The following is a 17735-nucleotide window of genomic DNA, read 5'->3' as shown; positions in this document are numbered from 1 at the left end:
CTGGCAAAATCGTTTAATGCTCGAACTTCTTTGTGTGGTAATATTTAAATTTCCTTTTGAATCTCCGTTTGACTTTCCTGTGTTAAAGACCAATAAAATAAAGTTCACTAACGGCGGCCGAACTTGTTGACATGGATATAATTGTTATTATTATTCCTTTTTTACCTTTCTGGGCATCTGAGTAGTACTGCAGCCGCACTTCACAAGAAATAGCAGATCAACAAACTCGAACTGAGACGATCTTTACCCCCGAACAATGATTCACTGTGTGTATAATTGGTGAATACGAGAACTAGAAAGATATGGATTGGAAGTGGCAGGTGAATATTGATCACAATTGGATGGAGAAGATTGTCATCCATCTGGGAATGACAGAGTTAAATAATGACACCAAACCACTTTGTGGTCTCTTATTGACTGTCGGATGACTTTTAAGGAAAATACTAACTTAAGCACTAATACCAATTTGTTTTTCTTCCTTGAAAATTTCTATGAAAAAGAAAATAAGAGAGGGGAAAAAAGAGATATGTGGAAGACGTATATATTATGCTTCACTAAGCCGAAGATCCCTTACACAATGGTACTGAAAGTGGCGTTTTTTTTTGTCACAGTTTTCCGTTAGAAATATTCAAAACAGGAAGTTTTAACTAACAAACAGATCTCCCGCCTGGCGCTTGCATAGGGGATAAATTAACTGACAGAAAATTGAAAATGTCAATATGGAGAGACAGAATTCAGTACTGATATAAATATGGATGTATAAAAAAGAATATATTTGAACTGGAGTTGAAAGATGAAATAACAAAAAGCAGAAAAACACTCGCAGTTATTTACGCGACTTAAAAAGGTTGCGAAAAGAAAGCCTGAAAAAAATTCAGGCAACTGCTTAGTTAAGTTGTGGCAATAACTGCAGTAGGGGCCTTTCTTCTATTTAATCTTTCACTGGCAGTTTAAATATATGTTTAATATATTCATATAAATTAATTCATCCTACACGGGTATATTACGAACATAAAATTTGACCTGAGCTCCCAGTTGGTTTGATGAGTAAGTTGGTTGAGCAAAATTTTAACTATTTTTGGTTGGGTGCTCTGGGTTTTACGCTAAACGAAGGAAATTGCATACACACAAACTTGCACGTTGTAAGCAAAAACGAGATTCGTACTGGTCGCGTCAGGACGTTAATTTCTCTTCTAAACAAACGAAATAGCTTGAAATATAAAGACAACAGGACACTGGCTTGGGCCAAAATTGTGCTTGACGAGTTTGACAAGGCTCTTGTCTCCACTTGGTTTTATTGAAGGACAAAATGCACCATGTAATTTTCTTATAGCTGGGGAATCCTTTCATTCTTTGTGGTTGCCAAACTTTCCATAATAGGGCAGAAAATATTGTCATTTTGTTTTCGTTTAATTAGTCTCGTATCGTTGGCCTCAAATTCAAAACAAAGAGTCCACGAACTGGCAAAATCGTTTAATGCTCGAACTTCTTTGTGTAGTAATATTTTAATTTCAATTTGAAACTCCGTTTCACTTTCCTGTTTTAAAGACCAATAAAATAAAGTTTACTAACGGCGGCCGAACTTGTTTACATGGATATAATTGTTATTGTTATTTCTTTTTTACCTTTCTGGGCATCTGAGTAGTACTGCAGCCACACTTCCCAAGAAATAGCAGATCAACAAACTCGCACTGAGACAATCTCTACCCCCGAAAAATGATTCACTGTGTGTATAATTGGTGAATACGAGAACTAGAAAGATATGGATTGGAAGTGGCAGGTGAGTATTGATCGGAATTGGATGGAGAAAATTGTCAACGATCTGGGGATGACAGAATTAAACCATGGCGCCAAACCACTTTCTCGTCTATGACTGACTGTCGGATGACTTTTAAGGGGAGAGAGTAACGTAAGCGCTTATAGCAATTTTTTTTTTCTTTAATAATTTCTATCAGGAAGAAAATAAGAGAGGGAAAAAGGGAGATATGTGGAAGACGTATATATTATGCTTGACTAAAACGAAGATCCCTTACACAATTATACTGAAAGTGGCGTTTCCTTTTCACAGTTTCCGTTAGAAATATTCAAAACAGGAAGTTTTACCCAGCGACCAGAACTCCCGGCTGGCGCTTGCGTAGGGGATAAACTAACTGACAGAAAATTGAAAATGTCAATATGGAGAGACAGAATTCAGTACTGATATAAATATGAATGTATTAAAATATATTTGAACCGCAGTTGAAAGATGAAACAGCAGAAAGCAGAAAAACACTCGCAGTTATTTACGCAACTTAAGAAAGTTGCGAAAAGAAAGCCGGCCTGAAAAAAATTCCGGCAACTGCTTAGTTAAGTTGCGTTAATAACTGCGGCGGGGGTCTTTCTTCTATTTAATCTTTTATCCGCAGTTCAAATATATGTTTAATATATTCATATTCATTTATTCATCCTACACGGGTATATTAGGAACACGCAATATGAGCTTCCGGTTGGTTTGGTAAGTCAGTTGGTAGAACACTGCACCACCATCGCAGAGCTCATCAGTTCAAATACTGCTCAAGTTTCGTTTTGCAACTGCTAGAGTTGCGCAAATATAATTGCGCGGGTCTTTCTACGTGAATGACCTCCCTGATATTGTGGTGAACTCGAAAGTGGCCTCATTTGCGGACAACACTAAGCTGTACCGGAGGGTTGACTCCACCCAAGACGCTATCCTCCTGCAAAACGATCTAGACAAACTGGAGGCCTGGTCTATCTCCTCAGGCTTGGTTTTCAACTAAAAAAAATGCAAGCAGCAGCACATTACAAGAAAGTTCAATCCAGTTAAGTTCCAGTAAAAGATAAATGATAAGCCGCTAGAGGTCACCAATCACGAGAAAGACCTCGGAGCCTACGTTAGTTCCGACTTAACGTGGAAAAAGCACACGCTCGAACATTGCGCTAAGCCAAACAAGTTACTGGGGTTCATACGTAGATGTGCGATGGACGTTCTAAGCTCAAGCACCCGCAGAACTCTCTATTTAGCCATCGTACGTCCTGCTCTTCGCTACGCCACGCAAGTGTGGTCTCCGCAAACAATAGACGTCATAAGACGCTTCGAACGCGTCCAGTGACGCGCCTCAAAGTTTATTTCAGATCTACCCTTCCTATGTGAGGAAACCTATAGAGACAGGTTCTTGTCAATTGATATTCTACCTATCTGCTATTGGCACGAGTTTTTGCACATGGTCTTTTTCTTTAAGGCCACCAATGGTATTGTTTGTGTATCACATAACGTGCTTCCTGAACGCATTGTTCCTACAAGGGTTACTAGAGCAAGCACTAGCAATGCAAAATCTTTCAGACCAAAGAAATACCGCACTTCTACTTATCAGCACTCTTTTTTTGTAAGAACTTCTAGAACCTGGAACACTCTTCCCCTGAAGTTAAGATATGAACAGGTAACTCTGAACCGATGTAAATCTCTGCTCTCCTCATACTACAAAGATGCACTTATTTCCCGCTTCGATATTTAGGACCCTAGAACCTAGAAATCTGTCTGTTTAAAATGTAATATGCCACGCAACCTTTCAGAGCCTATTTCGTGTTGTTATTTGTTTACTATAGTTTACTATCTTATTCGAGTGTTAAGAACTTTGTTAATCTTGGGTCCACAGTAATTGGCGCGAGCTGTTGTGGTCACCCTGCCTTAACCCAGTACTTGTTTATTTTCTGCTTACGTTGTCATGTTCTGTTTATAGCTTTATTATAGAAGGCGAAGTCTAATAACGGAGAAACAACAACAGGATATCAAATGTGAATTAGAGAGAAACGAAGACTAGGAAAGGGAGGCTGGTTGGACGCATCTCGAAATGCCTTTATGTGACAGCACGATGCTGTTAGTGAGTTCATATGAGTCAATACGTGACTGTGTAGCCGCGCGATGCGGTTCCAGTTGGTAGACACAATTTGACCCTCACCCACCATAGAACCTTCAGTAGCTCAGCGGTTAGAGCATCCGATTAGATCACGCAGGGTCGTGGGTTCAAATCCCATCCGAGTCTCGGTTTTTTTTTTTCGAGTCTTCGTTTCTCCCTAATTCACATTTAATATCCTGAAGTCGAATAAAATAATAATAATAATAAAAAAAAATACTATTTAAAAATTCATTATGCAGGCAATTAACTGGCACAGTGACAATTAAGCGTGAAACAAACAACGTGTGGTAACAGTCAACTGCAAAATGAAACAAGTTTTTAAACACTTCTTTCGTGTGATTATGAACAACAGTTTAGTATTGATAACGGAACACGTTTTGGAAACCCTCTGTGAACTCGTCGTTTAATTTACTCCATTTTTTTTATATCAGTGTTTAGTTGAAGTGATTGTTTCCCCGGAGTTTCGACGACATCAAATCCATCCTAGATGAATTTCTGAAAAGTCAGGAAGTGTGAAGCAATCCTCTTCCCCTTCCCTCTCCCGGTCTGGATTGGACGTTGCCGCATAATACAGAGGCAGTTTTGCGCGTTGATGAATATCAGAAAATCGGAGCTCAGTAAGGGCTGTTGGAATCCAAGATTGGGGCTAGGCACGTATTATTGAAGAAAGTCAGATGCTGTGTGGTAAATTTAACAAAGAAGCATTTTCCTTTACTCTCGGTTTGGTCCATCATGTCGCTATTATTTTCCTTCTCAGTATCAGCGTTGGTTAGTTCACTTTAGCATTCAATATCAGGCAAAAGAAAAGGAACTAAAAAGTAAGTTGAAGAGATCAAGCTCTTTATTGGCAACAAATGGCACAGACACGATATGTTTACATTATTTAGTATATTTTGCACTGCTTCACTTTTCCGTTATGGTGATGATGTGGTCTCTCGCCACAAACCTCAGGAAGAACTACAAGTGACTACGATTATTAGCTATCTAGCGCAGTCAGTATCTTTTCAAAGCCTTCTCAGTCACCAGTGCGTGCCCTGTGAAAGTTGTCACTCCTGTCCAGGTTCCACTCAGATCGCGTTCACCCAGGAGATTGCCTTTTTCGTCAAAGAACTTTTCCCGAGCCTTGAATCCGACGTTTATTTCCTGCTTGAAAATTATAATTTTCACCTTATATTCCGTCTTTGCAGGCACCTAAGGTAAAGAAACTCACAATTATTATTTATTACTCAATCACTGCTTGAGCAGGAAGTCAATTACAGAACAGGGCCGCCACCAGTGGCCTAGGTGCTCTAAACATTCTGTTTATTCCTTTCCATACTTCCATTGGTTCCCGAGAAAATTTATTGTACAGCTTGAAATGTTTTTTCGATAGTCCTCACCCGTCTGGGACCTCACAAAAAGAAAATTATGGGTGCTCTCGTGAAAGCCTCACATACTTTAGATCATCGATTTTGTGTAACGAAGATAAGGGTTGCATTTCGTTCAAATCTGATAAATTTAGATACCCTATTAATTTATTTCAATGGAGGGAGGAGGGAATACTCGAACAAACAACTCCATTTGTCACAGGGATAGTTGAAAGAATTAAGTCCCACCACGTTATTTCGGATAAGATGTTATCAAATGATAACAAGTCTAGATATGTAACAAAGCACTTAATGTATGGTCCCTCTGGAAACTAGTTTGTTTTGTTTTCACTCGAGTCCTGATGTTTCCCTCGACTTCGCCTCTGAAAACATCAGGACTCGAGGGAAAACAAAACGAACTGTTTCCCTCGACACCATACATTAAGTGCATATTGTTAGCGGACAATAAAGATACACTTACATTGAAGTTACGTTCATAGGTAACCTCTTCTGTATTTTCCTTGGAGTTTGTGTAAATGTATGTCCCATAACCTTCCGCTGTTACCGATACCTGCCATTTGGAAATAGCACCTGAGAGTTCTCCAGAGTCGATGGTAGTCGTCACACTCAGTTTCCATCCGTGTTCGCTGGAGTAGCTGGAGGACGTCTTCTTTGTCCATTTCTTGGTGAATTTCCACGTCAGTGCAGATGAACCGCGATTGACGGTTGTGTCTGAAAAGGAAGTCTCTTCTCATCAATCACTGAGGACATTTGAAAAATTTGGGTGATGTCATTATTTGCAATTTAAACGAATTGTGTTTACAGTAAATATAAACTTTAATTGTATTGCATGGTCTCGTAAACCTCAAAAACCGTTCAAGTATTATTATCATAAATGAATAAAAATTGAAATTAAAAGTGTCTTTGCCTCTGTTCTACAAAAGCTCTCTCCAACCGAAGCAAGTTTCGTTTGCACTTTAGCTCGTGATTTTTTGTTTGTGTGTTTGTTAAAGACTATTCAAACGCAAAGACCGAAACCTTCAAAATTGAGCTTTTAAAATAGATAGGTTGAGCAACATCAGATTTACTTGTTGCTATGTGTACTCAATCGTCCCTCCTCACAAACCTTTTTTATTCTCAGACGGAATACTAAAGCAGCCCTTGTATTAATTCCTACGAATGGTAGGAAAAGCAAAAGCAGTTATCAAAACCAGTTGAACAAGCGTAAACTTTTTACACCGCTACGATAATCTGGAAATTCCGGCCATGGATTGAGAAAAGGATAAGTCAACCGATTCTCAGATCGACTGAAAGGCATGGAGAGGTCTGTTTTAGACTGCATTTAAGCTTTTGCTTTTTAAGGTTAGAGCGGGATTATAGAGTGGTTTATAAAAAGATAGCAAACCCTTAAAGGCAAGAAAGTACTAAATGAATACGAAACGTAGCAGAAACAATGTGTATAAAATAGTTAAAAAACACACTAATCTAACTGATAAAGTTGACACCAATGATACCCAGGTTAAAGTTTGAAAACTTTGTAACTCTAAAAAATAAGAACTTGTCTTAGAATTTCAGTTTGGGGAATATATATTGTCGCACAAAGAAGAAACTTAAAACAACGCACGTTTCAGGATCTGTTCAGAAATAAAGCAGCTGTGACCCTTGTCCCTGTTCACAGTTCGTTTTCACTTGGAGCATTTTAAAATGTCTCTTCAGACCGCAGTTACGACCAGTCGTCTTGTGGCTGCGTTTGTCTACTGTAGTTTGTCTACTGATGAGTTATATGCTTTTGTTTCTGTTAACAAACTGTCAGAACTTGATAATTTCAAATAAACATCAGCGTTACGATTAAATACCTTGTAAGATGGACTCTGGTTTAGTCTGGATGTTGTTAGAATTGAGATCATCCACGTGAGTGATGGTCACGTGTCTTCGAGCCGTTTTGACCTGGCACAGTACTAGAGCATTGGTCAAAGTAAAACTTGGCTTTTGACTGTAGTCGTCTCCACAGTAAGTTACCCAGGAATAGCGGCTGCTTTTTGTACAAAAGCCCAACAGATCTTTCTTTATCCAATTTCTATGACAATCTTTGACATCCGCCTGTTTCAAATAGCAAGGGATCCAAGCCTTGCCGGTGTTGTACTCTACTACTTGACAAGGCTTGTTCTTGTAGACGTAATCCCTGAATGAGATCCACACGTACTCAATTCCAGTCTGGGAAAGTCCATACTTCCTAATTAGAAGATAGGAAAAAAAAAAATTGATTCAGTGCTCACTGAAATAGGGTCAGGATTTGAAGAACCGAGCCGCACACCCCCCACCAGAGATTCCGAGAAGTACTACGCCCCCTCCCTCCGAGCAAATAAAAGGAAGTATTGTCACCATTTATGATTTTACCTGGTATGATTTTACCATGCGCGAGGTTTGTTATTTGTACGAGTCGACCCTCTCAGGTCTAAACGTTTTATTAAGCGAAGAGCCTTTTTCTTGAAAACAGCAGTTTCTGAGCTAAATGAGACGTGCAGTGACTTTATATCGATAAACCTCCTCCTTATTAGTATGCGGTGTTTTATCTGCTGATAAAACACTCCTCATTAGTATGCGGTGTTTTTCTCGTATGCTATTTTCCAACGTTCACAAAAGCATAATTGTTATGACTTCTATTGACACACTCTTTTCCAGGAATGTTTTTGAAGCCGTTCAAAAAATTCACAACACATGTTTTATCGGGTCTAAAACCATTTGGCTGCGCCTCGCGGTTTTAAACCCGATAAAATCTCCTGTTCGTTTTTTAAACATTACATAAAAATTCCTTGAATCAAATTTTAAAACTAATTCTCTAACTTGTACTGAAGTACTGAAATGACCTCCATTTAACCCATACAATCGAATCGCAGACATTAAATTTGAGAAAAGCAGATAAAGTAACATACCGGAGCACATAGAATTCGCCGCTTCCTTGCTCTCTTTCCCATCCCCACGGAAAATAAGCCTTACATTTGCCGTTGTCATCATGATAACCGATAGGATTTGCTCGTCCATATCTATTCCAGTACGGAGACCAAGCCGGTATGTGCTGGTCTGGGCCACCAAAGGAGTCTGCAGGAGGAGACCCGTAGCATTTCGACCAGCGGCCCACCTGGCCTGCCTCAGCAAGGTCCAAAATACTCAGGGCTGCGAGAAGCAGCGCAAGTGGCAATGACTTCATCTGGTGAAACAAAAGTATATGTTTATGTCATTAGGTTATTGAGCAATGCTAGAAGACACCTAGAGAGCCTCAATATTTTGACACGCTAACGTGTGGATTACAAATTTATTTTGATTAAAGTACTTTGCAGCAAAGTTAAATTAAGGTTTCCGCACCATACAAATTATGCATACATTTTAGGACTCGACTCTATTCATGCCCGTTCGTCGTGTAAGAGGGTTTAGTATGACAGTGATCATGTATAATTAATACTGGGGCTGTACGGAAATCTTTCCAAAGTTTGTAACTCATTGAATGAATCGAGACAGCAGTGCGAGGTAAGTTAATTTGTAACATGTCATTTACATATAATATTGCATACATAAAATTAAAGATACAAACTCACTGTATTGATGAAGAAAATATAGTTTTAAAGTTTTAGGTGGTATAATTTTCTGCACATGATTAACGTAGATGTATCAATGTGGCGTACCAAGTTTAAATGCTGTTAACTAGTGGAGGAAAAATAATTATTTTTCTAATTTCTGAGTACCAGCCCATGTACTGTCCTTCTTATACTTGCCTGACGAGCGACGAGGTCGCGAGGACTTTGAGAAAGTCCATGTCCTTCTACGAGGAATTTGAAATTTTTCATAGATCGTTTGAGAGCACGGGTATTTTGACACATTTACTTGCCCGGCTTAAAATTGGAAAATTGAAAAAACTTTCTTTTCTTCTCCAGAAAGAAAGCGAACAAAATTTCAACAAACAACACACAAGAGAGTTTAATTTCTCGATAGTGGCATTTTGACAACATTTGATTGCGTTTTCGGATTCCAGATTCTCGATTTTAGATTAACGTTTCACGGTTTACCGTTAAAACACGAAGCAAATTGGCATCCAGCGACTCGAAAAAGACAGACGAGTGAAGAAGTACGTTTGATTACAGATTACCTGATTCAAGAGCAACCGACTTCTACTATCCCTATTACATGTAGCAAGCTTGTTAAAGGCGTCTACATGAACTTGAAAACGGCAGCCCAAATGTTTCAGGTTGGTTTCAATTTCTTTCTTGGCTATCCACAGCCGAAAACGTGTATAAATAGTTTTCTTTATCAGAACAGCGTTTTAAAGAATTTTGAATTAACTTATCGTCTGCAATTGTTGAAAAAGTGCCGTGTGTTTTCACCGCCGCTCTATGACAAATGACTCTGGATAATGTTCAGGATATGAACGTTCTTTTTCAAGCGCTTGAGAGAGAGTAAAAGAGGTCGAATAAATCAGCCATTTAACAAAAAGCGCCTACCTTTCTGGATCAGTAGCAGTTATGGCTCTTTCTGTTTTCCTTGATCAGACTGCAAAGGGCGGTTCTTCAACTCCAGCTCGCCTCACAGTTCATCAGCTTTGTCAACCTGGTTTATATTGCCACATGAGTCAAAAAAACATGTTCAGTGTGAAAAATTCCATTCCCAATGCGCTGCCTTCCCAGGTGGTATACAAATTTACATGTGCAGGCTTTAACGCCTGCTATGTCGGTGAAACCACCGGATTACCTTGGCGCCAGGGCTCGCGAGTACTAACTTTCGGATCGTAATTCCCACATCTGCAAACATTTGCAGGGTTCTGAGTCATGCAAGAATCTATTTTCTGGGGATTGCTTCTCCATTTTGGACTCGATCCACTTTCCAACTTAAGATTGAAAAAAGCCCTACATTTTGAATGGGAACGACCCGCCCTGAACAAACAACTTAAACGGCGTTAATTCAACACTCTTACTTTAATTTTCGTCGTTGCTGTTATTCATCACTACAAATTTATTGTTCGTTTTTCATAGAAGTATTTTGCTGTATCGCTTTAGAATTATACAATATTTTCATTCCGTACCACTTCATTTGTGTTTGCTATTGTTGTTGAATCCCTTAAGTATTATGTAATATTTTCACAGATTTGTAATAACTATTATTTCTACAACTTATAATCAACACTGCGTTGTCAAAACCAAAAATTCTAACAAAATCACATAACAAAGAAGTTTGTTGGGTTTCATAACCATTGCCTTTTACAATGTTTCTAATAAACTGGCGAAAAACCCGTGCGCTAAATCTTACACAACGCTGGGAGATGAACAGAAATTTGGGTAGCCAACCACCGCACGAAAAACAGTATTCACTCGTTTGATATACATTCCATTGAAAATAAGTTGTCCTCTGCGGTGTGAATCGTAAACTGAGTGACCTGGTGTAATGATGGGTAGCCTACCTCGCAGACGCATACGCTACAATGCCGAAAGGTAGTCTGGAAAACACCCAATAAATTTCAATAAAATCCCAGAATCCATATTGCCGCCATGTCAAGTCTTCGTTATACGGTCGAGGCATTATGGATTCTGAGCGTTTATTGAAATTTATTGGGTTTTTTCCAGACTACCATTCGGCATTTTCGCGGACGCTTTACAATTTTTTTGGACAACCTTTGTCGAAACAGCTGTATGTTAGGTTGTAAACATTGGTAAAAGTAACCGGAAATGGAAAGGCAGCCGAAGCGGAAGTTCGTAACGTGTGACGTAGGTCACGTACATCCGAGACAGTTTTACACGAAGGAAAGACGTTCGAGAAGTGCAATGAAAATCGATTAATAAGTCTTGTTCAACGACAAATACAATGTTTGAAGTGCTCTGTGTTCACTGTGGTTTTATAGGGCGCGGGTAACCCATACGCTTATTTCGGGGTTTTGTTGGTAGTGCATCGTATAGTGCTCTACCCACTGTGTCGTCAGGTGTCTAAGAGTGAGTGCCGGTTTCCGTTAACAAACAGGTTCACAGCGCGTGTACATTACTTCCCACATGCACGCAATGGGTACCTATGTTTTCCTTTATCTGTTGCGAAATACCCGAAAAATCGCACGCGCTTTTATTTTTTAACGCGAAGAGTGCAAATGAGGCGAAAAGCTTCCCAGAAACTGTTTATTCATTTATTATTTGTTTATTTATTTACTCTGTTGGGTCTTAGCAAAGTGATATATGAACATAACTGAACTGTAAAACCTGACAACTCTTCTCTTCCTTTAAGTCATTTAGCTTTTAATTAACGCCTTCTAAACGGAATTCGGTTTATAATAGTATGGTACAAAAAATTAATATGAGTTTGAACTCCCAAATGCTATCAGTATCTATCTTCTCCTTACCATATCACCACTTGATCGAACTTGAGAGGGGCAAGAGAATACGACAAATGATCAAGATAAGAGATAAGAGGAGAACAGTAAAGACAGTGTGCATTTTGATATTCCCCACTCTAGAAACTGTGAGAAGACTTGTACGAGCTAGGGATTGTGTGATCGTTAGTGTAGGCGGATGGACATCACGCCTACGAATAAGGTCATTTTTCTTCGTTTACTCGGGGAAGCGTAGCTGTTGTTAAGGACGGTGCCTACTAATACGGAAGTATTTTTGTTTGGTTTATGACTATGCGGGGAAAGCAGATCTCAGCAAGGGCTATTGGAATCCAAAAAGAAGTTGGGGGGTAACCACACATTTTTTAGAGATAATTAAGCAACAATTATTCCAAAAAACAGTAAATTACAAAGAAATTCATGGCGTTTTGTTCAAAATTGAAGCTTTTCTATCTCTGAAAAATGAATGGTTATCCCCAATTTTCTTTTTGGATTCCAAGAGCACTTGCTAAGTTCTGCTGTCACCGCATAGTTTTAAACTGCGCAAAAATATCCCTGTATTAGTAGCCACCACCCATAGGAAACACGAGTATCTGGAGATGCGCAGAACGTATACGCAGTAACAAAAGTAGGCACCGTCCTTAAATAGTTTTCACTTAAAAAAGTATTTCCTATACAACCGACGGCCATGAAAAACACTTATTCATCGTCGCAATTTCCATCCGCCTACCAAAACTATCCCATAATTCCTTACTCGTACCAGTCTCCCGTAGTTTCTGAGTGTTGAATTCTGACACAGATCTGCCTCGGGCTGTTATGTCTCTAAATACACAATGTAAGGAATTACTGCCATCCTGTCGTGTATTTATATTTTAAAATAAATGCAACTGAGCGCGCATTGTCCCTCGTTTCTGCCGAGTGTTTTTATGGCCTCAACTTTCCGCATAAAATAAACTTGTCAACAACTAACTGAAATAAGACCTTTTGACAAATGCATTGTTCTTGTTTCTTCTAACAATGTACACAATAGGAAAATCTCAAAGAAGTGAAGCTTTTGAAGTTGACATCTGAGCAAACAGACACACTCTATTTGCCAAATTCTTATGATACCGTTTTCATAAAAAAGTTGATTCTCCTCGAGTATGAAAACAACCCCATAACCCTTATTCCAAAATGGCTGCCCTTCTAATATTCTTTTGTTCGCATTCAAAATAGCCCTTCTTATCTCGTTCTTAAGCTCAAAAATCAAAAGAACATTTTAACTTGGAAGGGGCATGAAGCGGTGAGAGTAAAACACGGCATGAGTTTGTGGAATGGCATATGGCATGACCTGCGGCATGGCATAATTATGCGAAATACGATACTTGCCGAACGACTTAAAGAAATAAATTAATTGAAGAGCGCGTCCTGTTTTCGCGCCAATTTTATAATTTTAGATGTTGTGGACTCCAAGCTGAATTTTTAAAAACAACTAGACGACAGAAATAGGATTAAAAAATACAAGGCTGGGATAAATCATGTCGATCGCTGGTTATGAAGGAGTGAGGGTAAAGAAAGCTATGAATTTTCGTAGTCAAGGGACTGAGTAAATTTAAGTTTCATGTTCGCTTTTCACCTTTTGACTTCCATGTAATTGACAAGTTCAACTTGCGTACGTATCTCGCCCAAAATGTAAGGTGAGAAAAAACAAAACCTATTTTTCTCATGAGTTTGTTACAAATTTTTTATTCGTTACAATATGTAACCGTTAAATGTTCGCAGCGTCTGATAAACTATTCTCGGACAAACCGAAGGCCAAACGCATTTTAAGTTCAACAACAGTTTCATAAAAGAATAGCGAAGAAACTTCCCAACTTTTCCTGAAAACTTACCTGGCCGGTTTGACAGCGAGCCGAAATAACCAACAAATGCAATTTCCAAAAGCGGCAAAACTTATTAAACATCGCATCGAGGAATATTTACCCCCTTAAATTAAAAAAAATTGGCTATAAATATTTGTGATTTGAAGCGGCGGGCGAAGAAAGCGCTTTCGGTGGGTAGGTCACAGGTCAAGTTGTAAGTTGTAAGTTTCATTGACCTAACCGGCGGGGGAGGGTAGCGGAGTATTTTTCCTAACGACCCACATATTTTATTAGCCGTTGACACAACTATAGCTCGTTATATCTATGAAATAAAATTCTGGGATAGCAATGTGGAAATTAGATAACAAATGCGATACGTGGTAAAACAAATTATCCGGCGGAGGTGCCGTGGGACCGGTGACAATAGACCTCTACATAATGTTTCAGCGCTTTATTACCCGAGGAAGGTCTCACCCAAACTGACTTAAAAATGTTTTTTTAAGTCCGGAAAAGGTAACATATACTTTTAATATTACTTCGTTTTTCCTTTAACGAGACCTATATTAACATAATGAAGGGGAATATTTTTTCCAGGAAAGGCGAGTAACCATCTGCGAACGGTCGCACGAAACCTCAGGCGTTCAATCAGCCAATCTTTAGGACGTGTTTAGGTATTAAAGGAAGGAACTATATACGAGAAAATTGCAAAAAGTGTACGAGAATAGGCACATGTACTCATATTTCCGTGAATGTGAGAACAATAAACAGTATTCATCGATTTCTTTATCCTCACTTCTTCCTAACCACCGATCAGACATGTTCTATTCCCGCTACAGGCTTGTATTTTCTAATCAGCCCATCTGTTGCATTTTCCGGAGCATCGAAAAACCTAATGCTCTTAAAATTGGCGCCAAAAACTGACGCACTATTCAGTTAATTTATTTCTTTGAGTCATTCCACGAGTATCGCATTTCGCATAATTATGCCATGCTGCAGGTCATGCCACATGCCATTCCGCAAACTCATGCCGCCTTTTACCCTCACCGCGCAGTTTAGTTGATTCGCTTCATTTTACAGTCAATTCACGTTACGCGTGACCAGTATTTCCGCGAATTAAATAAACATTCGAATTTCTCTTTGTAATGTCCGACGTGTGAATAAAATGTTGAACATTTCTCTGGAAATCTTTCCGAAAAAGATGCATTAACTGAAAAAAAAAAGACTCAAAATACTTGGGAAAAAATTGTTATTCTTGAAATACTTAATGCTGTAATGTAAAAACAAATTCATACCCTTATACTGTCAATAAGCTAGGGAAATTTCTGAAAACTCTGGGAACTCTGAAATCTTGTTGGCAATGTCCAAAACTGACTTGAAAATTTCAAAACTCCGTTTAAATTTCAAAATTACCAGTCGCGAGTGACGTGAATTGACTGTAAACCTGACTTATTCTCTAATATTTGAACTCACTTAAATCCTTGCACAAACACTATGAAACGCAGTCTGAAACAGCTAAGACAATTCCACCGGAACTCACTAAAAGAACGAGAAATAATCACATTTTCATACTTAACGGTGTAACGAAACAACCGTGTAACGCAACAAAGAAACAGTTGTTTTGTTTTGTAGCAAAACAACTGGACACCCTTTCCCTTGCAATAACCTACTATATTATATCATAGAAAGTCGAGAAAGAGGTTGGTGTTGTTCATCATGGTACATGTAGATACAATAATAATAACCTGTCAACCTCATCGCCTGATGAAGACTAGCAGTAAGCAGTCAAAACATCGTGATTTATAACTCAAAGTAACTACAAAGAGTTGTAAATCGCAGCTTTAGGTTTATTGACGGTTTATAGAAAGATAACAACTTATCCTAAGGATACAAACGAGGCTGGATTTCTCAAAGATTAAAATACAGACTCTGATCCTCTGAGATTCCTACTAACCTTTTGCTTAAATTGCGAGAAGCTTTTGTCCAAATTCATGTACATCGCCGTAAAGTGAAAAAATTCCCGCAAACTGCATGTGATGGACAAGGCGATTTCTATCTGGTCAAAGTAAGTGGAGACTGCGTGTAATTCAAGGTGCGTGTAATAGTTAGTGTAAAAATTTATGTGCGCGTAACGCGCGCGTTAATCTGCCACACTACACGTATTTGAACGCTTGTAGTTCCTGCTATTGCAGTGGCCAGCACTATACATTGTGAGACAAATGATAATACACTTATCATAGAAAGTGATGGCAAAAAATAAGTGTACTCACCTGACTAAAAATTGGCTTGTTGTGAAGTCTTGAGCATCGCTCTCCATGTCGACATGCTCCAATTTTGAAGTAGAAAGAGCAATTTACCCTAAACAAATGGAGATTTCCATACATCATTAGAATTGAATGATCAATACATTTTGTTCTCCACACAGAATTAATAGAACACAACTTTTTGCCAACGAAAATCATTCCAAGGCCCGGAGCAGATGCCGTACTTCATATGAACCGAATCGAATAATTTATTTCAATGAATTAAGTTCATGTGAGCTATGGCGTCTGAATCAATTCAGAACGGTCAATCTAATTCGGATCGGCCGCTTCGCTGGGAATAGTGGCTGTCAATCGGCTTTGATTCAGACGCCGTACTTCGCATGAGCCGTCCAAAATCGAATCGATTCGGCTCATGTGAAGTACGGCGTCTGGAACCGGACCTACAGTTCAAAACAGCGATGAATTAACTATGCTCGGCATAAGTCATAAGCTCACATTATTTTAAACTGTTGACTTCAATAGGTCTGCGATTTTGATGGACTTAAGCTTCAACTTTGATGCTCCTCTTCGTTTTCAATGAGTGTACTCAATCGAGAAAAATAAAACGCTTCCAATTTGTGTCTAAGTCTACGCGAGTTTTGATTAAAGTGGGCACAGGAAACAAACTTTTCACAAACGTAAGGCAAGATGGCTTCAACAATCAAAACTTCCTTATACTAAAACTTTGACAGTGATCAAAAGCCGCTATGAATTCACTTACTTGTCCTTCTCTGTTCCAAAGATGGACGCCAAATACTCCGCCATGCTTCTTTTGGCAGACAATCACCCATGATTCTTAGCGAGTGGGTTTTATTCAAGCGCGTTGGGCTCTGGGACGAGGTTTTTCGTTCAGGGTGGGGCCGGTAGGGAAATAATTGCGAAACATTTCAATGGGGTGGAATTGAAAAAGTCAACTTGGATCTCATGATATTAATGTCCGCACAAAACAACTTTATTTTACTTTACTTCACTTTTTGATCGTTGGCAGAAATACACAACTAGAATAGAAGAACTTCTGATCGCACGTTGAGCCGTTTCGGGAGAAAAGGGAATGTTTGACAAACGATAGGTTTGACATAGGGAACAGAATTTTGCGTCCTTTTGGCCAAGCAGAGGGCGGGAAACGGTTTGGGGCTGAAAAATCTAAAGAGCTTTAAAGATTCATACATTTTTGTCCAAATACAATCAAGGGGCATAGGCTGGTCATGTATCTATCCTCTTTACACATGTGTGGATTGACATTCATAACATTTATGTTGGTTACTCATGAACAGAATAGAGCTGCAATCATCTGAGAATATGCGCTCCTTCCGGTCCTCAACGCCCGGAGAAGGGGGGGGGGGGGGGGTTGGTACTCCACTATATAAGCTTTATAGGTAAGTACGGCGCCAAAGGGTATGGTTTTTGAATGAAAACTTTTAAAACTGCAAAAGCCGTGAACGAAGGTCCTGCTTGCTTGTACGTTGGATCTCACAGGAGATCTAATCAGCCAAACTTGAAAAATAGACAATGAGAAGTCCGAAGACTACTGCAAGGCTGACACAACGTAATATATTTTAAAATGATATTTCGGCTGGCCAAACCAGCCTTCTTCACGTTTAGATGTTACATCTAAACCTGAAGAAGGCTGGTTTGGCCAGCCGAAATATCATTTTAAAATATTTTACGTTGTGTCAGCCTTGCAGTAGTCTTTGGACTTCTCATCGTCTATGGTTTTTGGGCCGTTTTGGGCTGAAATATGATTTAGACTTTAACCATCATTTTAGTATACGCTGAAAGTCTGAAAACCGGGATCTGGATTGGTCTAAAAATGGGTATGAATTTCAGAAGATAAATAATTTAGTTTCTAACCGAACTTTGCGTCGGCGGGGAGTATAAACGAACGTTTGGTTTATCAAAAAAGTTGTAAAGGTAAATTCGAATCTCTTTACGGTGGCCAATTAAGGTCGCCGTCCTCGCTGCTTAACCTTACGAAT

The 17735-nt window shown here is 39.1% G+C and overlaps 1 protein-coding gene across 2 annotated transcripts; it reads right to left on the bottom strand.

The window, feature by feature from the left end:
• Positions 1-4756: 4756 nt before the first annotated feature.
• LOC146455446 (uncharacterized) lies at positions 4757-16530 on the bottom strand. Of its 2 annotated transcripts, XM_085094300.1 has the most exons (7): positions 16481-16507; positions 15727-15814; positions 9754-9802; positions 8194-8468; positions 7117-7493; positions 5742-5992; positions 4757-5105 (listed from the first exon to the last, which is right to left on the bottom strand). In XM_085094300.1, exons 4-7 carry the CDS (start codon positions 8466-8468, stop codon positions 4908-4910), a joined length of 1101 nt encoding a protein of 366 aa, XP_084950426.1. In that variant the 5' UTR covers positions 9754-9802; positions 15727-15814; positions 16481-16507; the 3' UTR covers positions 4757-4907. The 2 variants fall into 2 exon arrangements, with proteins under 2 accessions (XP_084950426.1, XP_084950425.1); XM_085094299.1 differs by lacking the exon at positions 9754-9802 and having other exon boundaries at positions 16481-16530.
• Positions 16531-17735: the final 1205 nt, after the last annotated feature.

The sequence above is a fragment of the Pavona decussata genome, unplaced genomic scaffold (assembly GCF_977016875.1).
Source record: "Pavona decussata unplaced genomic scaffold, jaPavDecu1.1 SCAFFOLD_274, whole genome shotgun sequence".
NCBI lineage: Eukaryota > Metazoa > Cnidaria > Anthozoa > Scleractinia > Agariciidae > Pavona > Pavona decussata.
This window is presented reverse-complemented; position numbering and strand designations above follow the sequence as displayed.

Excerpts from the sequence above, each read along its gene's own strand:
- LOC146455446 (XM_085094299.1), bottom strand. The coding sequence starts at position 16,524 with ATGGCGGAGTATTTGGCGTCCATCTTTGGAACAGAGAAGGACAA. Across the intron at positions 5,993-7,116 it reads ACCAGAGTCCATCTTACAAG|ACACAACCGTCAATCGCGGT; the intron begins GTATTTAATCGT and ends CTTCCTTTTCAG. Across the intron at positions 5,106-5,741 it reads CCTATGAACGTAACTTCAAT|GTGCCTGCAAAGACGGAATA; the intron begins GTAAGTGTATCT and ends TCTTTACCTTAG.